The sequence below is a fragment of the Calidris pugnax genome, unplaced genomic scaffold (assembly GCF_001431845.1).
Source record: "Calidris pugnax isolate Ruff unplaced genomic scaffold, ASM143184v1 scaffold54, whole genome shotgun sequence".
Classification (NCBI taxonomy): Eukaryota; Metazoa; Chordata; class Aves; order Charadriiformes; family Scolopacidae; genus Calidris; species Calidris pugnax.
In genome coordinates, this window is record NW_015090864.1 from 5,697,349 (window position 1) to 5,721,194 (window position 23,846).

General features: G+C 44.0%; 1 protein-coding gene and 1 long non-coding RNA gene across 2 annotated transcripts in view; both read right to left on the bottom strand.

The window, feature by feature from the left end:
- Window positions 1-4,915: 4,915 nt before the first annotated feature.
- Window positions 4,916-12,743, bottom strand: LOC106889673. Its single transcript, XR_001412377.1, has 3 exons — window positions 10,013-12,743; window positions 6,306-9,141; window positions 4,916-5,038 (listed from the first exon to the last, which is right to left on the bottom strand). It is a non-coding gene; the product is annotated as an uncharacterized LOC106889673 (long non-coding RNA).
- A 4,572-nt stretch (window positions 12,744-17,315) lies between these two features.
- XYLB (xylulokinase homolog (H. influenzae)) overlaps window positions 17,316-23,846 on the bottom strand; it is an 81,308-nt gene continuing 74,777 nt past the window's right edge. Inside the window, exon 19 of the mRNA XM_014944888.1 lies at window positions 17,316-17,601. Within this exon, the coding sequence (XP_014800374.1) occupies window positions 17,518-17,601 (84 nt within the window). The 3' untranslated portion in view covers window positions 17,316-17,517. The remainder of the gene's footprint in view (window positions 17,602-23,846) is intronic.

Genomic DNA, 23,846 nt, shown 5'->3' on the forward strand with positions numbered 1-23,846 from the left:
AGGGCCCAAGCTGAGTCTGATGGAGAGGACAGAATGCAGGGCAAGTCATGAGAGGCTACGTGCTGTCACTGCTAACCAAACCACAAGTTACTCATCAAACACCTTGACTAACACCACCGGGACAACCTGAGAAGCAAGGTGCTGCTCATGCTGAGCACTGGCCTGAAGATTCACCTCTAGAAAGGACAGGCTGCCACAACGCAATGCTCTACAGCCACAAGGAGTAGGAGACACAGCTGGTACCAAAACCCCTCCAAGCTCAACTTGTTGTAAGAAGCAATCAATATCTGGCAGGGCTTTTTGTGCACCTGGGGGAAAGTCCTGCTTCTTTCCTTCCCCTCTAAAGCTCAGAGGACAATAAAACAGACCACTACTAAAATGTCTATGAAAATGAGATGGGATGGTGATTAGACGAGCCAGCCACCCCTGATAACATCCAGACTCTAAAGTAAAAGTGGGCAACTATGAATGCGAAAGGCTGGATGAAGGAGCAAGCAGCTAGGATGGACTAGAGGATACATCTCTCCCTGGGTTGTTCTGTGATGCCACCGGGTTGTGACCCATTAGCCATTTATATATATGTGTAATTGGCATGAAAACACTGGGCCAAATCCATCCATGGTGCAAATTCATTGAGTTCCAGTAGATCTACACTGGGTGCTAATTTGGCTCATTATGCATAACTGAATGTAATTCTAATTGACAGTTTTGATTACGCCTCATATCACTTCTGCTCTAATTTATCCACATGGGGCAAGAAAGAAGTAATACACAGATTAAGGTCTGGCTCCAAGGGTGACAGCAACAGGAAGGAGGAGGAAAACCACCCCTGGACCTATGCATGATGTCCAGGGTGGAGCTGGAGGCATTTCCCAATGAAGAAACATTTATCCTGCTGGTATTCAGAAATTAGGTTGTTTCTAATTTACCATTACGCAGCTGTACATACCCAATAGTTTGCTATCCACCCCTGCAATATCCAACCTCTACTATTACTACAGATTTTATGGAGTGGGAGTCCCTCTAGGCATTTTGGGGGTAAAAACTCCGCTTGGTACGTGAGGGAGAGTCTGTTTGTGCATGGGCAGAACAGTTTGGGGGATTTGGAGTTTATAATTATTTTCTCCCATCTGTCTCATACACTCCCCCTTCTCATACAGACTCTTTGTATCTCACAGTAGAAGACAATTTCAAACCTATAGGAATCAGCGGTGTGAGCCCCACCTTTCTGGGGAGGACAGGCACGTCCAAGAGCTTTCAGTTTATGTGGATGAGAGTTTGGTACACTAGATACACCCATCAACCAGTCAGTAAGCAAAAGCTCTTGTCCTAATGAATTATAACTACTTCAGAAAGGTCAGCCTGGACCCTTGTGAGGATGGAAATGTCCTTGGAGAGCTGGGACTGCACAATAGTGTCCATGGGCAAATCCGTGGACCTTGGTGAATATGTACTATGAATGCTTTGGGCCCAGAAAGCCCAGCTGATAGCCTCAGGCTGTAGGAAAAGCTAAGAAGGAAAGGGCGTAACTGGTCAAAAGACAACATGCAAAGTGGTTAGCAATGTCTCACTCCCAAACCTGCAGAAGCTTGCCTCAGATCTGGGTCTGGTCAGTGTCTTGATTGGGCCTTTCGTGAAGAGTTGAGAATGTGCTTGTGAAAGGTATGGTGTGACCAAGCCTGAAAGGGGTGCGAGTGCTTGAGAGGAGCAGAATTCAGATGGGCCACAACCTGAAATGCAACTATCTGCAAGAAGCAAGAAGGGAATCCAGAGAGGCAAGTTCAACCTCCTTCCTTTGGAAAGGACATCTCCAGAGCACAGGCACAAGAAGAGGTGCTGGTTCATGGTCTAGGGGACAGGCAAAAGGGCCACAAAGAGCCAGAAATGAGAGTAGCATCCCATCAAAGTGGTGGGATGTGCTGAATGGAGGGGATACACAGGAGGCACATGAACCCACCACAGCATGCGGGGGATAACTGGGGAGGCTGGGGGCAGCTGCCCTCATCCCAGCCTCTGGGCTCCCTATTCGAGACCAGGGACCTTTCTGCTACCAGATCAAGGCATGTCCCACAGTCAACCCAATTTGCTCTTTGGCCACTGCTGGATTTTAAGAAGCAGCTCCAGCTTTGGGATCAAGCCAGCCTGTGCAGAGGAGGACACCACACATCCTTGACATGGATTTTGGGGTGGCCGCTGCCCTGCCACCTGGTTAGCAGATGGCTGTGCGTGTTCAATGAGCGTTTAAAGGGGTGGAAGGAGCCATCAAGACGTACAAAGCCAAGCCTGTCCACAGCCGTGCGAGGGAAGGCGGCGGCACGGAGGAAAGCAATCTGGCACCCTCTAGTGTGATGCTCTGAGAAAAACTCATCCCTCCCGCACCCTTCGCCGCATCTTTCCCCGCAACCAGGCAGGCCGTGCAGGCCCACAGGCTCAGCCTCATCAGCCCCCGTTAATTGCCATCCACTGTAGCAAGACACGAAACTCATTAGCGTCAGCATCGTCGCGTCACGGTGAGCTTCTCGGGCCATTTGCCTCCCAAGACTTTCAGCAGGCACAAGCCTCATCTGCAGGAGAAGCGCAGCCCAGTGAGGCTTTAAAACAGATTTTTTGGGGACCTGGTGTGGCTGAGATGGACAAGGTGCCAATGCCAGGGTGGCAGGGCCACAGTCACACACAGCACCTCGTGTGCAGGGTTGGACATGAAGGCAGACGTATCCCAGGGCACGCGCTGGGAAATGATACGTCGCTGTGTGACAGCATTAAGCTGGGAGAGAGCATACGTCACTGTGTGACAGCATTAAGCTGGGAGAGAGCAGATTCAGGTGACCGTGTGACATCTGGAGAGGGACATTTGTATTAAGAGAGTCTGAATTACAAAAAAAAAAAAACAAACCCAAGGACTGATCAGGCTCTCCCAGCCCAGCCTGTCCCCAGTGGTGCATGCACATCTACAGCAGGCTGAGAACATTTTGCCTTTTATGACTTGGCTCTCAAGCCATCGGAAGAAAAACAACTTTCTTCCCTTCCTAATCACCTTCACCGTCCTCCAGTGAACTTTTGGGTAATGTATGCTGTGTCATCAGAGCAGCGCCGCTCCACGAATGGTAAATAGGCGCCCGTATATTTCTCAGGATGACAGTTCATATTATCATTGAACCTGAGGAGCCAACGCAGAGCACAGGCAGGAGGACATAAAATACCCCCAAGCCAGAGAGCACCGTCCCCTCCGAGAGACTAGGACCACCTCCACAAATGCTATCAAGCAAAACTTCCTCCTTTCCCAGGGCTTTGCAAACAAAGGTCAGACCATGCAGCCACAGGACAGCAGTTGGTGGCCCAACCTTCAGCTCCTGGGGTGGTGTAGGTGGGACAGTTGTCCCAGCAGTGACTGCCACCTCTGCCAGCTGTCAGAGACAGGACAAGGCCAAGCCCCAAAAGGCCACCACTACAGATATCGCTACTGGTGCTGCAATCACATTAATGTGAGTGTCCCTGTCAACCCTGGAGAACTGGCATCTAACCAGCCCTTGTGCCACTGAAGGTCACCCCTTCTTGTCACATCATTGCTGGCATTTTTACATGTCAAGGTTTCTATGATCTCTATAGAGAAGGGCGTTTTGTCTTTGGTTTAGGGCAAGCTTCTCACCCCCAAACAGTCCTCCATCCTCATCCCTCACGCTCTTCCTTGTCCTGTTAGTCCAATAGCAAAGGACTTTGCTCAAGTAGGGGGCAACCTGGGGCCACGTGTCTCCTGTATTACCTCCTACATCCCCCAGTGCCCTCCTCCAGGTCCTTTGCTGCTCTGCATCAGCCAGATATTCCCCATGAAAACCAGCTGCCAGTAATGCAAGACATGGATCTGGCTCAGCTCTGATTAAAGCTGGATCCAATTTTACAAAACCCATCTCACAAGCAAGTTCATCTCCTATAAATAAACACAAAACCTAGGACATTTGCCTGGCCCCTGAAACAAAAGGATTTTTGCTATACAGCTTAAATTTTTATTGCTAGTTAGTGTAAGAGAGGGGGGAAACACAAACACGCAGGTTGAGCCAGTATCTACGTGAGCTTTTGCGGGCAGATTAGCCAGTGTATCCCCTTAATGACCTTTAAAATTCTTCTTGCCTGTCATGCTAAATTGCATGGTCATTTTGTGATGTGGACACATGTTCACAGAAGACTAAGCTGAGACCATCCATGACACAGATTACTCTCAATTTATATACATATTCTAAGAAGTGAGATTTTTTTTTCTCCCTTAACGATGTAAGTTGTTTTTAAGAAGGAATCTTACATTTTCAAACCATAGGCTCACCAAAAATGAATATACTGAATTGAGCAAGCTAAAGTTACCAGAGAGGTGACTCAAGCCACGACCAAGACATCAGAGTTAAACCAGATCATCAGCCTCCATCAGAAGCAGCAAATTTTTTGGAGGCAGGGCAGGAGGATAAACATGAAAGCAACTCCTTTACACTGGCCTTTCTCCTTGCAAATCACTGCTTCCTTGACACATGCGATGCTTGAATATTTTTGGAAAGCCACAGAAAGATACAGCCTTGCCACGAAAACAGCACAGAAGCAGTGCTTCATAGGACATCACTGTAAAAACAGGTTTTGGCAAAATGCAATGAGCGTAAGTACTGCCTTCCCTGCTGCAAACCAGGCTGATGCTCTGCATCCTGCCGGCCACAGCAGGTACCAACGGAAGAGTAGGAAAAAGGTGGCTCTGAGTGTATAAAATGTGGTCACGTTTTCTAGTTACGCACTTACAGAAGACACAAAAGGAAGAGAAACAGGGACCCAAGCACAATCCTTGATCTACGTTTGTACAGCAGTGCAGCATCACACTTGTCTACAGCTGTTAAGTGCTAATGCAGTAGGAAAAATAATACAAAAAAACCCAAATAACTCACATTAAATGAAATCCGGAGGGCAGGTCATTGTTCAAGGTCAATCAATGCATCTCCTTCACGGTCAATGAAGTTGCATCTGGCAAAGGCTCAGCCACAGGATCTCAAGAAGTTTTGGACAAGGACTGTGTTGGTGAGAGCAGAGTGAAATCAGTGGCAATGAGAGAAACAGCCTGAGCTATTGTAAAACTGAGTAGCTGAAACCATCTATCAACTAGAAATAAAATAGAATAAACTATTTCAGTAGGAAGGGACCTACAATGATCATTTAGTCCATCTGCCTGATCGCTTCAGGGAGGACCAACTTTAAGTATGTTACTAAGGGCATTGTCCAAATGCCTCTTAAACACTGACAGGTTTGGGGCATCGACCACCTCTCTAGGAGTGTTGGACCACCTTCTTGGTAAAGAACTGCTTCCCAATGTCTTGTCTAAACCTCTGCTGGCACAGCTTTGAACCATTCCCACATGTCCTGTCACCAGATCCCTGGGAGAAGAGCTCAGCGCCTCTTTCTCCAGTTCCTCTCCTCAGAAAGCTGTAAAGCAATGAGGTCTCCCCTCAGCCTGCCTTTCTCCAAACTAGATGAGCCCAAAGTTCTTAGCTGCTCCTCATAGGATGTTCCTTCCAGCCCTTTCACCAGCTTTGTTGCCCTTCTCTAGATGCATTCAAAGGATCTTCACATCCTTCTTAAACTGTGGGGCACAGAGCTGCACACAGCATTCCAAGGTGAGCCCGCACCAACGCTGAATACAGTGGGATAATCACTTCTCTTGACCGGCTGGTGATGCTGTATTTGATGCACCCTGGGATGTGTTTTGCCCTCTTGGCTGCCAGAACACCCTGCTGACTCTGAGTCTGCTGCTGACCTGTCACTGTCCCTGCTGCAGGGACACCTCACCGTCCCTATTTCTCAGCTGGGAAAAGAGAGGAGCATGCAAGCAACAGCACATATCAGTGTTTGTGCCATTAGGGGAAAAGCTTTAAAGTTAACACATTATTTCTTGGTTTCCAACAATTAGTGAAACAGAGATAGATTTTTCTCAATGTCCCTGTTACCTTATTTTTCTTGCTTGTTCTTTACCCATTACTTAGTTCAACTCAAACTTACTGTTAAATGTACTCCCATCAATGCTGGCCAACAAAGCATTTAGGAACACACTTAACTCAAAGCAGATAACTAAGGTGCATTCAGCAAAACTCACTCATACGCCTCACTTTTTCTTTTTTTTTTTTCCCTCTGAATAGGGGCCCTCCATCGTTTTAAAAGCTGTATTTCTTTTCAGCATAAAGTACTGGAGCCGCAAAAATCAATGCACTATGCTCCATCAGTGCACATCTGTCACTCAGCTCCCAGCACAGGAAAAAGAAGAGGCACACGTAGAAAACACTCACCCAGTCCCTTTCCCTTAAGAACAGCCAAGAGTAAAAAGATGCATAATTTAGCAGAACAGTTTTATTTGTATATCGGGTTATTTTAAACGTCAGCTAAGGTTATGTTCTTGTCATCAGTTGCTGCTGGGTGTTGCTTCAAAGTCATTTTGAGTCACTGCTCTCCATCTTCATCTGCTGATGGGCCCCCAGGTAGTGATGGAAACATAACTTCCCTTGACATGGATAACCTCCAATAAAGGAGCTACTTCCATTTTGACATGCTGATTAGAATAAACGAGGGGAGGCAGAAGGGAAGAGGAAGGGGACCACAGCTCTTGAAAAGCAAAGAAAATGGGTTACATCCTGCACTCTGCTTCTGTGGCATCAGATTCACTCCAAGCTATTTGCAAAGCAGCAAGAAACTCATTAGACTGCTGCTCGGGCTATTGATGGGAATGCAAATCTTTACCTACAGTTCCTTATTCTAAAGCAAATGAACAGCAGGCTGGGGAAAACCAGAAAGCTGTAGTCTCAGGGCCAGGAGTCCGGCAGGCTGTAGTATCATCTCTCTTTTTCAGGTCTTAGTGCAAAAAAAAAAAAACAACCCAAGGTCTGACTTCACTCAGATTTTCCATTAGTTGCATCAACACTGACTTAAGAAATTCCTCCAGGTTTCCATGAGCCCGAATAAGGTGAGGATTGGAGCCTGAGCATTCAGTAAATCAGCCTCAGCCCAGTGCAATATGAAAGGGCTGTGCTCAGAGGGATACAGTCTGGCCGGCGCTTTGCAGGACCAAGGGAAGTCTCCTCCAGAGTCGAGCTTTTGTTTTGGCCTGACACAAGACTTGCCAGAGCCAGTAATTCTTTCCATTATCTTCCGTGGGCTTTGGATTAGGTTGCTTATAGTTAATTCAGCTTTGACTGCCCAAAACGATACTTATGAGATCATCCAGTTCAGAAACCAGGTAGAAGGCTTCCAGAAAAACCAAGGGATCCTGCTGAGACGATGACTAAGCCATTGAACTGGTCCCAGTAACACTACCTGTAACTGCATCATCCAGCCAGGGGCTTCGCTCTCATTAACACCCCCCATCTCGACCCCTCAGTAGGGTCTGCACTGGCTGTCACTTGCACATTTTCCACAGAGCGCCAAACATTGTCATTTACACCCATAAAAAGCTGAATTCAGCACTCTTTCCATAAAACGGATCGTGAACCCTTAACACCACTTGCCTCTCCTTGGAATAATAAATTATGAGGACAAATGGCAGAATCATTATCAGTTTCAATATCCAGTCATAAATAGTCTTGTAAGAACACTCAAATGATGGTGTTTTATTGCATTAGATATCACTTGCCATTAATTACGGCATGAAACTTTTGTACTTTGATGAAAAGCATTTTAGCCAGCTCAGTTATAAATTTAAAACAGTCTTAAAACAAAAGTCACCTCAAGTTGTGGGCTTCTTTTTTTCTCTGCAGATCTGAAGACAAAATAGCATTTTAAGCTTGGAATGGCACAAAAGCAAGGTTTTATAAAAGCTGTTTTATTGCACACACATTCAGCTTTAGCGCTTATAGCAAACTAACAGGACCCATGGCCATTTTTTACTGTAACATTGTTGGCAGCTGGATTTCACTGCTACAGATACTTCATCGTTCGTTGGGTTTAGTAGGGGTTTTCTCACTAACAATGAAGAGCTGTTGTGAATCAACGTGATCTAGTTTACATTTCTGCCCCGTTTCTTTTCTTCAGATCATTTCTCCTTCCTTCTGCCACTGTAACTCAGAGAAACGCAGCTGGCTGCAGAGCAAGCCTGGCATCAACAGGAGCTGGTGGGTTCAGCCCCCAGCAAACCTGGGATACCCACAGGACCTCCCATACAGGAGTCAACTTCACCTTAACTTCAGCGGGACGACCCACAGGAGTAAAGCTGAGATCTACATTTTCAAACAGTTGTAGGATCAGCCTTCAAATTTGCAGGTTGAAAGGATTCAGCAGTGGCACTTTAAGTTGCTGCTCCTGGGGAACAGGGTATCAGCTCATGGCATTGATCCGACCCTGCTCTGGACATGGTAACCTTACAGCCACCACAGCCAAATCCTCCACAGACCAGGATTCAGAGCCTCAGCTCAGCTGAACATCTATTATTAAATCCAGAGGAATGCTAACATCCATACATGAATGTATGGTCCCCAGTCCAGATGCACAGCACCAGTTGTACCAGCTCCCATGGATTTTTAAGTAGATTTGGAGAAGACATTTTGCTTTACTTTCTCAACCCTCCAGGAGGAATTATGAGTGGTCTAGTTTTTAAATTATTCTCATGAGACCTGGGAGACCAAGGTTTGGTTCTTGTCCTGCCAAAGGCTCTTGCTTTGCCCAGGGACACAAGAACACTCATCTTCTCAGAGGCACGGTGGGAATCTGCTCAAGCTTAAGTTTAGAGTCAAATTCTCATGATGGTGAATGGAGATCTGGTCCCTGCATTCAGTGGTGATTCTTGTCCTCAAGTGTCTGGAAATGGCCCTCAGGAAGATTTGCTCTGGAACCAGAGGTAGAGGTGAAGCTGTTTGAAGTTTTCTTGAATGCTCCTTACTCTCTTTGAGGATGAACCTAACGTTAGCCTCTTCCCAGTCATTGGGGACCTTCCACGATCATCACCACCTTTCAGAGATGATAGAATGACATCAACCAGCTTCCTCAGCACCCTTGAACACATCCCACTTGGTCCCACGCACCCATATATGCCATTTTGCTTCAGTTTCATCTCACTTTTGGTTTTTTAAATTTCACCCATGTTGGACCATATCTGAGATCCAAGGACAAGTGACGTTTCCCAGGACACATCAGCACCTGTAAAAACAGATGTCATTGTCGCAACTCAACTGTTGCCTGAAATGGTGACCATTTGCTTTTTGACACAAAAGTGAGAAATTGAAGAAAAACACTCTAATTGCTCATTTAAGGCAGCCTGTTCTTTCCCTTCTGCTTAGCCAGTTAAAACCTCCTTTGACAATCTGAGATTTTAGCTCCCAGTGCTCTTGCTTAAAATATAACAGATGGCCTCTAATAAGTAAATTGAAAAGTGCAAATAAGGTTAAAACAATTTTTCTTTATTGAATATCATTAACTTCAAGGCTGTCCACTTTAAAATGCTAATTAAACCTCACTTCCTTTTGCAGGGTTCTAGCGAAGAAAGATTGCCGTGGGGTAAATTCCTCTTGTTTGTAGAGGACTAGCCCAGCAAACCGATAGCAAACTGAGCTATTACGTGTCCCACGCTTAAGAAGCAGAGTTGGAAGCTCTCCATCTATTTGTCCCTTCCATGTTAGTTCCTTCCCACAAACCAAACACAGTCAAGAAGGAAATTCAGAAGAGGCCAAGTGTGAAACCCCGCTCTGTCCACGTAGCAAACAAGAGTTTCTCTAAAGGTCACCACTACTCCAAACTAAACACAGTTTCCAGCAGAGGATTTCTACACTGTGTTGTAGCCCGGCAAAATGTCATGCTGTGGGTATGGGGTCTATACTCCTGGCACCACACACAGAGTACAAGAGGTGCTTCAGCCCCTCACCCCCACCTCAGTCTAAATTTCCAGTTCAAATTTATTGCCAATCAGTATGTGCCACTTGTTTGTGTGCCAACATCATTCTTTGCCTTAAATAGCTTTCCCTCTGCTCTTTACCCCCCAACCTGAAGGATTTATACTGAACTATGGTATCACCTTCCAGCTTCCACTTGCCAGGTGAAGCAAGCCAAACTTTTAATCTTCTCTCCTAGGACAGCCTTTGCCTTCTCCTGATCAACGTATGAGCAGTCTTCCTCAACTGTTCCAGTTTTAATTCTTCTTTCCTAAAACAGAAGAGAATAGATTTGCAAATGCCCTCCCAGAGAGATCTTACAAGAGCCTTGCATGAGGCAATGCTCCCATCTCAACTGGAAAGGCACACAGGTAAGCTCAAGGAGAACATTCACCTTCTTCATGTCCAGGTCATACTCACCATTTCTAGTCATTATATGTTGAAATCTTTCACTTTACCCCTGCTAAAGGTTGAGCTCCCAGTCTGATACAGGTCCAAAAGGCACCGCAACTCAGCCCCCAAAGACAGCATCATGCTCAACCAAAAGCAATGGGCGTGAAGAAGCCACCAGCTTTTTAGCCAATGGCCTCAGGATGACAGCACATCACTGGGCACAGGGAGCTCCCTTGCCTGGTGGGTTCAACACCAGGTTCCAGTTTGCAGGCCAGCACTGGTAGGCTGGAGGAAGCTCAGGGAAGGAGCAGTTTCCGTGTCTCCCATGATCTTGGGCTGCTCTAGAGGAAACAAGCAAGATGCATCAGGCCAGAAGAAGGGGAGCCTGAGTGCCTGAGTCACCCAGCAATTCCTGAGTCCAGACGCATTCTCCCTCCCCATTTTTCCTCCCTCCCATGATTCTCACTCATCTGAGAAATTTAATTTACTTTATCATTTAAAGAGTCAGAGTATAAATTACAAAACACAGAACTTGATATAAATTACCTGTCCGGTCTCACCTCAGTGATCTTTCACCTAGACAATCTGGCTGAACAGCAGCCGCTCTTACCCCAAAATACTCAAGCTATGGAGAACCCAGCACAAGTCCAGTGACTCTGACTTACAGTAACATTTCTGGGACACGAGAGAAGGGAAAGAGTTTCTTGACATTTACTCTGGCCTTTAGAGGAAGCCCTTGCCCCATGATGGCTCAACTCTTTTGCTATGGAATCCCATGAATGATGAAGGTTGACTACCAACAGGCAGGGGAAGTTGTTAGCAACACTTCTTTAACCAGTCCATTTATAAAGCTTGCTAAAACCACACACACCACAGGTCAAAATGAAAAAATCTGTATTCGCTGGGCAAATAGCAAAATGAAGCTACGCTGAAAGGCCTTTGGGAGAGTCTGTCATGCTCCAAACACGGTGAGATGGAATCACATGAACCATCATGGCTGTATCTTCTAAGCCAGGAGTCACTCTGAGAAAAAAAAAATGCTTTCACAGCAAGGGAAGTCTTGAAATGCAGCTTATTTGCTTATTCATTCAGTTGAACTGTCTGACTAAATCACATATTGGATTAGCTTCATTCAAGGTCTTCTCTTCCCTCTGCTTGAGTAGGCATTTCTTCTAAGGGACAACAATGGCAGGGACCAGAATAATTAGGCTGAGAAATGGAAATTGGAAAAACATATTGTCGCCTTTCAACAGCATCTTTCTTGATCAAAAGGGTGTTTCTGCTACATACTATTGTCTTCAAGTAGGGCAGGAATCTAGCAAAGAAGTGATACCAGGAGTGACAGGGGAATGTCCCATCCTATCCTAACAAGCCATGGCAGCAGTGTGAAGAGAGGCTCTCAGGAGGCATAAACTGCGATATCAAAGTTGTGTGAGAAACCTTTGCTGCTTATTTGGATTTTGCAACATGTTTTATTTTAAGATAAAAGCCCCCAGCTAAGAAGCAGCTCCACTTCTGCTCTGTTTCTCTGGCTAAGCCCTTCTGTTATACAGCAGGGCTTAGACTATTTTTCAAGGAGAATTCCATCTTCCAGCAGACCAGTATTTATCAGATCTGGAACGGAGTTGAGGTTTCAGGAGGGTAGTGCGTACATGTCAGTCAGAGAGTAAATATTGTCTCCAAACAGCAAGTTGAAGAGACCTTTGTTTTCCTGAGCAATGCTTGCCTAAGTCTTAAGGGAGCTGTCTTTCACTGAACCGGGGTACTGAGCTCGCAGGCATAACAGAACTGCCTGAAAGAGTCCAGCTCGAAGGGATAAACACAAGCAAGGGCATGCAACTAAAGGACAAAAAGGCAAGAATGTAAGAAACAGAGCTCCCGACCTATGTCTGCTGGATATCTCCATGCAGGTGTACGGAGAGGACCATCTGAAGTGAGTTGGGGAGGTCAGTCTCATGGATTTGACAGTAAAAACAGAGCAGTCCTGGAACAAGAAAGCTTTCCAGTTGCACAATGGTAACTGGGGAGAAAACTTGCCTCCAAAGTTGAGAGCAACTTTCAATCAAGTCTTCAGGAGTTTTGGCACAAGGAGAAAAATTGGCTTTTTCTCCACACCACTGCCTTCCTACTCAGCAGGGAGAAATGGCTCACTCAGGAGACAAATCACCTGATCCATTGTAGACATCTGCCATAAAGTAAGATGAAAAACAGCCAGAAACTTCTCTCCCTTGTGGTCCTCTCCTCTGACTATAAAAGGAGCCCATGTGATAGCAGACACAGATGTCTACTACACTGGTCAGATAAATCCCACACCTGAGTGACCAAAGACTTCTGTTTGGCTGATGAGAGGCTAGAAGAGAAACGACAGCCAGATGGATGCATTACAGAGTACTAAGGCACGATATAACAAATAAAAGCAGAGCTAATCCCAGCATTTTAACAAAGAACATATCACAAATACCTGTCATCTAAAGAGCTCAGAGCAAGAAACATCACAATTAACAACATCCCCAGTTGTTCTGATGGGCAGGATGACACATCAGTGGATGAAGGAGCTTAGTGAAAGACTGAATTCGGAGATCATGGCAGTATCCGTAGGCAGCGATAGCTGCTCCTTCACCCTTCCTCCTCAGGGCATGTGCTTCAAGCACACTGAACAAAATTATTGAGTTCCCACAATGGTCAAGACATTCCCAGAAGTCCAAGACCACCACAGAAGCATCATTCTGTTTGTCAAGGCCAACTTCAGGAAGCAACAGAGGAGTGGTAGAACAAGTAAAGCAAAATGAGTCTTGGGGCTCCATCTCAGCACAGGGCAAGTTTGCTGAGGACAGTGTCACGTAAGAGAAGTTCTCAGCATCCCACAGAAGTGGAAGCAGCTGACAAGGCAAACCATGCACAAGAAAAGGTTGTATCTGCTGCAGGAGAGGAAAAAAGGGTTCGAGGAGGAAGGAAAAAAATAATCTAAAAACCTTACATTCTGGTAGTGTAAGCTTTGACGAGTGAAAGCTAAACCACTTGAACTGACCAAAGAGGCTCAACCCAGGCTGTATCAAAGCATGGGTGAGCAGGGGCTGTAACTACTCTGAATATCCCAACCAAAGACGTCCTACTCACACACCTCAGAGACATGCTCAGAAAAAAAGCTGGTTACAAAAAAAAAAAAACTGTCCCCAGTTGTTTTGCCTTGCACATCCCATTGTGATTTTGACCTGGATTGACAGAATGAATGTAGAGCAGTAACAAGAGAAGATCCTTTGGTGCAGATATGATTTTGTACCCAATTTGCACAAGTGTAAAACACTGTACTAAAATTTCAAGCCACATGGAATCAGGACTACAGTCACCTTCAGAGAAGCTTCTTAAGAAAATGCTCCTCATGGGATAGTGATCCTCTGATAGCCAAGTGAACGTTCACCCACCTTCTAATCATCCTTAGCCATATGTTTGCCAGTTTCAACCCAACTTAACATGAGGATTGAGACCTCGCCAAAATCAAAATACTAAAGATTACACAAAAAGTTAGTGGCTGTGGAGATGAAAAATCCAAAGTAGCACCTTTCTGCTAGGGAAGGAGTTACAAGCACCAACAGCAGACAGTTTAATTCTCTGACATGTTATGCTTTTTTCCCCCCCGACTCCCTAACCCGCACGCAGCACTCTGGGGACCAAGGCAATAGAAATACGGATGAAACAAATGATTTGTTGAAAGTTCTGCTTTGGCTTTTTGTGGCTTTAGATACACATCCTTCGCCGCGCTGCTCTGTGATGTGCAGTGGTAGCCGCAACTCCAAAGGAAAAGCAAGCTGAAAAACAAAAAGGTCCCAGTGGGATTGCACACGGAGGTATTCAGCTCAATTACTTATTAAAGCACCGACAGAGCATAGACTTTTTTCAGTACATTACTTATTCAATCAGAGCTCCAGCTCTCTCAGACTGATCCCTTAAGAAAAAGCAAACATCTTTCCCTGTTTGTTTCTAGCTGCATCGCAAAAGACTTTAAAGACTTCAGGCTGCAAAGAAAACTGTTTGTCTTTGGGTCATGGTAAACCAAGAGCCTGTGAGTGATTCCACTGCAGCTCTGACTGACTGGTGAGGGCACAGGGCCATCGAGCTAAGGACACTGTGTGGATTTTTCCATGTAACTGTGACCCACCTCCAACCTAGAGTGGCTTTGCCAGGGCAGGAGCTGCAGGTCAGACAGCAATGAACAACCTCCTTGTGGCAATCAAGGGTTTTGTTCCAGGAGATTAATTTTCCAGAAAATTAGTCCAGACTGGGAATAGCTCAGCAGGTCTTTAAACACAGAAGGTAACCTTCCATCTAGACAAGATGGGGGTGCCACATTGCTCACCTTAAAGAAGTAAGATCACTTATTGGGGAGGGATGGAATCAGCCTCTATCAAACATGTTGAGGTAGAAGACATTGGCTTGCCTTTAGATTTCTGTTAGCTAAGATATTAATTTAGTCAGTAACCTCCCTACTCCAGACAACCAGAATAAGGTAGACAAGCTGGCAAAAAAACCATGTGATTTTGGAAACCAAAGGGCACCAGATCCTTCCATCACTGTGCCTGTGAGAGCAGGAAGCCTGTGGTTTCTTGGCAGGCTAATATGCATTCCTGGAAAGACAAAAAGGAGAGAGTGGTGGACATCTTACAGCAGCATTTCTTCAAAGGACCTTTCTAGGGGGAGATTTATTGAGTCTTATTCTATCTGACACTAGTCAGTGAACATGTGCAACTTTGGTGAGCTGGAAAAAAAAGAGCTTGTCTATAAATTCTTATACTCCAGACACCAGTCCTCAGAGGCCAGCCCTAATAAACCCATCACCACAGCAATACTATAATTCAGTGGTGCTCAACTCCTGGCCCTTCAGAGCCTGGCATCTGAGTCTTTTCTCAGGGACTCCAGCAGCAAGCACACAGTGCTCTGAGGAAACAGTGTTTTAATGCTAAAGTGGGACGCATTAGCACCCCAACCCAGCCCAACAGAAAAGGAAACATTTCCTTCTCTCTACCCAGAGAAGAGCTGAGGCCCAGAAAGCAATTAAACTATCTAGACAATATCCTACTAGCACCATGTAACACTGTTAGGAGCCAACACATTATCTAGAAATGTTCTAACACGTGCCATGAGTTGGGAAGAATACGCTATAACCTTTTTCAGCCAATTAAGAAATTGACCCCGAGTCTCCTATTTCACAGGCAAATAAAGCCACAAAGCTACAAGAGACATCAGCCTTCTCACTCTGATAAGCCAAATGAGCTGCTCAAGAAATTGTCACCAAAACTGCACAAAGCTAAAATACTTCCCTGAATCCCTTCCCTGCCTGGTTAACCTTGATGCCAAACCAGTAACCAGGCAGAACTAAAGACTAATGATGATGGTAACACTGCTTAAACTAGTAGGCATTGTTTAACTTGCATGGATGAATCCTTCTGTCCCTCTCTGCAGCCTTACTCAATGACAAAGCAACTGCTGACGGTGGTGGCCTGTGAGAAGTATTATATGTTTTAGCACTGTACCTTGGGACCCAGAATAATAAGCACATAAAAGAGATAGATGTGTATTTGTAATGCCACCTTTTAAAGCAATTGCTTAAAAGAAGCCTGCTTTAGAAACTCGGAAATTTAATTCTTGACCTTCCTGAGTAATCATGCTAATATCAAGAGAAGTTATAATTACTCGGTTGTGAACAAAAAGAAAGCACTGTTCGTACTCACAAATGAAGCACTTAAAGGGGGAACGTGCCCATTTCCCAGCCACTCCGGAGGTGAGTCACAGCAAGGGGGTCCCATCCTCACCACGGAGATGCAGCAGGGAGAGCTCCTAGGGCACTGTAATGACAAGAATACAAATTGGAGTCACCCACCTCCAACAGGGGCATAACCCAGCTCTCAGATACTCAGTAAAGAGACCCTCTAACTCCCTACAATTCCCTGGCTTACTCCCTAGGCACACTACAGCTTCCACAAGAAGGGAAGAAAGGCTTCAGTCACTTTCATTAAACAAGTCTGCTTTATTCCCAAAAGATATTTTATCCTAAGGGAAACATACTGGCACTGCAGAATGACGCAGTAAAATGTTCCTGCTTGTATAGTGTGATTTAGGATATTCATTCAAATTCTGCGACTTCCACACGCCTCTGTAGAAAGATCTCCTGGCTTGTATTTTCTGTATGATTTTCTCAACCAGAGCCTACTTAATCTGGACTAAAACATTTGAAGTGGAAGAGTAGCAACAGAGCAAGACCAGCTCTGCTCAGGATCTCCAAGAAAGAAATAGGATATTCGTGGTATAAAAAAAAAAACCCAAAACCACAGTGACCTGGTGACTTGTTGGGAGCAGAGCCCTCCTTCTGCAGTCTCACTTGGCACAACACAAAGAATATCATGGCCATGACACCTGAAGGAAGAAAAGAAAATAATATAACCCCAAATTGATGTGCAGATGGAACCAACCATCTCTGCTTTTTGAAACAGAAATTGAACTCTCCAAGTCTGTTCCCTTATTTTCTTTTTTACAAAACTGATGTGAAGTAAAACATTGTGCAACAGTGTCTGTATCACATAAGGCCTCTATGCTTTCCACGATTTATGAAATCCAACCACATCATGTTTTATCACACAACAGACTTTCCATAGTGTCATGTAACAAGAATTCCTTTTCTCTGAGAATCCTAGAGAGTCTTTAAAGACTTTAATCAGCCTTCACACCACAAATCTCCACATATTAAAGAAAGATGGGATTAAGTCAGTGCGCTTATGCTTTCTGTTGGTTTCATCTAGGCAAAGATATAAACATAGATAAGTCACAGAGGAACAGAAAGATAGTTTCAAAAGATTTAAGCAGGAGAACTTGTGGAATTAAGATACTGTGCTAGATAGGTATGCAGAGAGGCCAGCATGCTAAACACATGAAATCAAAGCTGATAGAGATGGGTAGAGTGATTCATATATACAAGGGACTTGACTTGTCATCCAGCTATTCCAAAACAGCAAGCACGATCTGAAAAGTACCCAAGAAAAATTGAAGTCACAAACACACAGAACAATATGATGCTTTTTAATCAGGCTTTCAATCACAAAGTAAATGTTTCCACCAACAGACTCAAACACAGACATTTAAAAATTATTTGTCTACAAAGAAGAACAAAATGATTTAAACAACTCCAGTAAATTCTGAGAAAATCTCTTCTGATCTTCTCCTTGGGAGTCCACTCTTCAGCCGACTTATAAATTTTGTTGTGCTTTTATTTCTCAAGACAAGAAGAGGTTGGGTTGTAGATAACCTTCTGTTCAAGCTCAGCATATCTTTTCAGAAGTGGACGATAGAGCTAAAAACGAAAAAGAAATAAATATGTCTAGGTTGAAAAATTAGATTTTTAAATCACGCTGCAGTTAGAAACCATCTTCAGCCCTGAAAAATACAGCATCTTCATAGGTACCTGGAGGTTTTGGGGCTTTTTCCACAATTTGTTCAAGACCCTGCTGCAGAGTTTTCCTCCTTCAAGTGTCACAGTCCTTTTTATCATCTCTTTTACAGCTTAATTTTATGACACACACAGGTTGTTCTTACTGTGGTTGCATTCTCGCTACGAGCAGAAGTCATTACTTCCAGAGGAAGCAGCACTGCTCAAGTCACCTCTCCCAGCCTGACCTGCCCCCTCGGTAATCACTGTCTTGATTGCCCAGGCAGAACTCCTGTCCTTGCCTCCCCCCGCTGCCTCCGGACGGATCACTGCCTCTGTCCCCTCCTCCTCTGCCTGGCTAATAAGCACACAGCCACCCCCTAGGACAGTCAAATACCACCATCAGAAAGGTCCTCCTTGGCCAATATGCTGACCAGGGCCTTCTAAAACACACTCCACACTCCCTCTCCTGCCCTTCTCACACTCCCGTGTCTATTTGAGCTGCTTCTCTCCTTCACGGCCATGACTTTTCCCCATCTACGCTCTGCTCCGTGGCCAGGCTCCTTGCTCCCTGATCCCAGGTCCAAGAGGACAAATAGAGACCCAACTTCTTTCCACAATTACACCGAGTATCCGAGTAGCTCTTCTGTATTTCCCTAGCCAGAATTATCCAAGAATTGTTACAACCATAGAAAACAGAACCAACACTGAAATGTATTCAAAACCCCAGATTCAAGCACCCCCTATGGTTTTGGATATGGGGGAGATCCACGTTGGGATTTGTTTCATTCGTTACCTTATTTTTTAGCCCCCTTCGCTTCAAATTCATCACAGGACATACCACAGATGATGAGCTGTTTGTATGTGAGGTTACACAGCAGAAACCCTGAGTAGAAGCTAGCCCCACTGCTGGCTCCAGCCCAAAACTGTTCTTCACCCAGACCTTGGAGATACACCTTCTTGGTTATCTCCTCTTACTGGCTTTAACTGTCCATCTCATAAAATCAGTAGTTTGACAAGCCATACCAGGACAGCTTCACTCATTTGCTGGCTCAAGCACAAAGAAGGGACTGCCAGGAGCCAGCGTGGGGTCTGGTGCAGGCTCGAGCAGCCCTTAGGAGGATGCCGTAAGGTCACATCCCTGCCGCAATGAATCCTAGGGGCCGCCAGTCTGGTCTACGGGCCCTCTGCACTGATGTTATTCATAATCAGGGCAGTCTCGCTCTTGGCTCCAGGTTCAGAGAGGTTATAGAGCCATAATGAATCATGCCCAGTAAACTGAATTACTGCTCTCATCAATAAGCGAGATCCAGCATTTAAATGCATTTTATCCTTTTCCAGATAAGAGCCACCACAGCCAACAACTATATATGCATGAAAAATTCAGGAGAAGGATGTTTCAAGTGTAAACCATGAGGCCATAGGAAGAGACAGGGTCGTTCTTGTGCAGTTTTATGTACAGTCCTGCAACAGTAGCCTCAGTGTCTCTAACAGTCACGCTTTCTCAGATGAAAGAGAAAAAAAATAAATCAAAAGTCTGCAGTTTTCTCATCTAGGAAACAAAGAAATAGCAGGTTTTGTTCTTGTGTTTCAGCTGTTAGCAAAATATCCAATTTCTGTGTTTCCCTCTTCCTGAACAATAGTTTCAGTCTGACCAATGAAACCCCTGGATTTATCTCTTCATTCCCACTTCCACCTTCCACAATGGCAGGTGAGAGCGACTTAATGGACAAATTCTGCAGAAGGAGCCTGTTTTGATCAACTCCTCCATTTTCCCAACCAGACGTTACAGAAGCTAAAGCACATTTCTTCAATAGATTAAGCATATCAAGGGGAAGAAGAAAAGGAACATCTACAGCAAATAGAAGGAGACACTGTTGGCCAGCCAAGGCCTCACCAGGACAGTTTTTAAACCCATCTCACAGTGATTCACTGAGTCTGACTGTGTCTTAAACTTACACTGACTAAAAGAGAGAAACCTACTCCCTCCTACCTCTGCAACAGACTCATTTGGCGACCCCTGGGCAAGGTGTGTGCACCCCAACTTTTCTTCTCCACAGGACAGAGATACTGAGATCCATGAAGATTTACGCAGATTTATGGGGTTAGAAAATAAAATGCACCACTATTATGAAACGCCACATGACTCAGCATGGACTTTTTAACTGCCTACATGAGGGCCTTGGGGGTTCAGTGAAGTACGTGTATATATTCTTTTCAAGTTCCCAAAGCACATTATTGCTCCCATTTCTGCTAAATATGCACATCAGAGTAAACAAAATATTGAGCCGGCAACTATGGCTATACTGGGAGTATCAGTATGTCAAATAAAACCAGCTCCTTTATTCACTGAAGCATCTATAATCAAGCCTCACTATTTCTTAGGCTGCTATTCCGTAAATTTGATAAACCCTAGGCGCTTCTCAACAAAGATTCAGCACAACAGAGCTGCACTGGTGAGCGAGCTCAGGCACAGAGAAAGCAGGCTCCAAATTACTTACCCAGCAGTATTTTTACAAAATACACAACAGCACATTTACTAGAAGGCTGGGAAGTATTATTGTTAATAAATCACTCTAAATTAAAATGTGTCAAAATAAATGAACAACCACGGTTACTGATACAGTTTCTTTTCCTGTTTATTGGACTTAAGCACTTAGTTTGCTAATTGAGAAAATTCAGGCATTTGCAATAAGCTTTCCAGCCATTAGTGTAAATAAATGCTGCATTATGGACCATCTGATAAAATGCAAAGTAAAAATTAAGACTATTACTTGTACTCTATTCCTGCGCGTTTTGGGGTAAAAAGCAGCGCAGTTCAGAGAGCTAAGCCAAAGTTTTCAATTCCTCTTCCTCAGGGAATCTGGCTGTAATTCCACCAGTAAATTGTGGCGGATCCGTGCAGCACAAGCTTTTCAAAAGGAGTATTTTACACGCCAGCTTGACACCAGCTGAAGTTTGGGGCCAAAGCAGTGCAGCTCTCACGAAGTACTGAGAAGAAAAGCCAAATTGCCCCGACCAAGAACCTGGCCTGAGCACACACAGACGTGGCTGTGAAAGATGCTTCTCCACGTCTGCAGTGACTGAACTGCCCCCGCAGAACCTCGGGCAACTCCTCCTAAGTGATTCCAGGAGCCTCTTTCCTGAGGCAATTATATAGATTTATTTTTATAATTGAGGTCCAAAGGGAATAAAGAACTCTCAATGATGCATAAAATCTCAAGAACATAAATTCACTCTCTGTCATAGCCTCAAACCTAATATATCAGACCATGATATTTAACAAAAGTAATTACATGTATCACAACATGAACCTTATTATTGTCCATAATTTAATTGTCCTTGCTATATTACAGCCTTTTCTCCTGCTTATCTCTACAGCCTACTCCACAACATTAGCTGTACTCTGATGGCTTCACTTACAAACCCTAAACTTCTCTCCTGGGACAGTTTGGCCATATTCTGACAGTACCAAGAAAATGCTAATGATAAATATTGCATTATAACAGAGAAAAAAAACTTAACCTGCCCTCCCTGGAAAATGCATTGAAATAAATGTTACCTCGCTATCTAGTCTAAATCAAATATGTCATCCTCAGACTGTATCTCACCATAGTACCAGCCTATGAACTCAACAGGGCTTTTTACTGTTTCTTTGTACGGTGTCTGGGACGATGGGACACCGTCCCATAGGACATCTGTCGCCCTCCAAAAGCAAAACCAGCTACAAATTTTACTACAAACGACAATCCACATGGATCCTTCTTTCTCCTTCAATGCTACATTAGCCAATGATTGGAGCAATTCAAAATTTACAAATTACAAAGATGATGCTGATGATTATCTAATTTTAATCTACCCGAGTACATTTAATCTACCCTGAATAGATTAAAATTAATCAGCCTTTCACAAACACTTGATACTTTTGATAGGTTCCTTTATTTTTAAACCAAACTCAAATTAGTCAAAGAGATTTGCTTAAGAAATCAAGAGATACAAATGATTTCTTTTTACATCGTAGCAGTTGTTCACCTTTCCTAACAAAGAAAGAATACTCTTAAAGCAGAAAGAACAAGACAGTGTCCTGAAATACTCTGAAGACTCCTCCAGAGAATCACACCTCAAACTGTCACTTTATTTACTTTGGATATAAATTCTGCAAGCCTATCTTAATCAGTTTAATAGGTAAAAAAACCCAATTATTATCGGCTACACAAGTCACCTTAATCAAACTCCCATCAATACCTATTATATTTTTGTGGTTGTATTATTATTACCTACTTTGCACTAAATTATCAACCTAAACCAATTCTAGAAAACAACTTTCCCCCTCCAAAAATCTAACTCAACAAAAATATCATTATTTAAAATCAATAAATAGGTCATTATAACCTTCCTGGGTAATAGGGTCACTTCTATAAATCTACCTACTTAAAAGGCAATTCACCAAAATGAAGAAAACCTGTTACATCTACATTTTCCCTTCTTGAAATTTTTGCTGGATTAATACATTTCAGTAGAGTCAATAATGCAGTCAAAAATTAAACATCCAGAGGTAGTGAACTGTGCTACACCTTCTCCCTACAAAACTCGACATGGTAATATTACAATAAATCTGACAGTACATCATAGGCACACCGCTTGCATAAACACAAGTGATCAACTCCAGATAATCATGTTCTCTCTCATGCTTTTTTGCTTAATTAACCAACTGGCCAACCATCTCTGCTTTAATAGATTACTAGAATAGAGCTGAATTCTAATGCCGGAATAATAGATTCTTTCTGTCTGTTAACATATATTTATTGCTCTAGATTCTTTTGGTTATTTCTGTCATGCTTGGTGCTTCTGATTAATCTTTTTCTTTGAGGGAGGGAGGAGGCTCCAGAGAGGTGAGATGACTAACTTTTACTATTCTGAAAACAGGGGAGAAGGATTAAAAAGGTTAACCCACAGATGACTGACTTCAGCTTAGCCTGGTTGAGTGAGTGACCAAAGACTACCACCATGACAGTTACCACCAGAATACCTTATGACCTGTTTGGGTCTTGACAGAATTAGAAGCTTGAGTTGGGTGAGCCCACACACCCTACATATACTGTGAAATCAGGTCCAACTAAGAGACTCGGGGTTATAGGCACAGAGGATTTAACCTCTTTGAAATGGTCTTCTCCAGGCAGGATTAGGGTTATAGGCACAGAGGGGGATTCATCCTCTTTGAAATGGTCTTCTCCAGGCAGGATGGTCTGCTACAGGATACAGTCACACTTTTGCCAGAGAAGCTGGAGCTTATGGGGACCTTAGACCTAACTCATCACCCATCACAAGCTCTGTGTCTCCCATCTTGTGACTTTATTTTACCTGCCCATAAGAGCTGTTTTGCATGCCCTGCTTCTTTCTTTTTTGAAACCACAGTCATTATCACAAATGATCCTTCAGCAACCAAAGAAACTCTTTTTGCATTTTTGGCTCCTGGAAAGCCCTACTGTGTGCATAAGCCTTGGCAAGGAAGCTACATCAAACTGTTCTTTGACCTCTGTCTATAAGAGGTTTTCCTCCCTCCAATGATCTAACACATGTTGCCTCCGACCTATACCAGGAAGAAAGGATGAAACCAGAGCAGATTGCTGTGTTATGACCTGTTTTTATTCCATCCTGCCAAGATTTAGCTGTAGCTGTCCAAAAAATGCAGGGAAGTGGTCCGGGGAATTTCGCATTGGTTAGCCAGACTTTTTCAGAAGAGCTCCTCAGTGAGACAGAACTTAACCTCGGGATGACTTTGAAGTTTATAAAAAGAACCGTCATTTAAGTGAAAGCCTCTAACCTCAACAGAATGAAATTGGATGGACAGGGAGATGCAGCTCTGTAAAAAACAGAATCAAACTGACTCATCACATTATGAATTTTTACTGCACTGTTCATGCTAACGCACTGTATTACTGACAGGCCCTCTGGCTTTCTGCAGTTTCACAGCCATGAAACTAGCCAGGGAATCCACCATCAACTGCAAAATTATAAGACAGGAAGGGAAAAAAAAAAATTGGTACGGAATACATAATTGCAAGAAGCTGCTTTTAATGGAATGAAGCTGGCAAGCTGAGCTAGAGAGCAAGAATGCTTATTCCTTCTCATGCTGCTTGGCCACTACCTCCTCTATCACTCACTCTTAT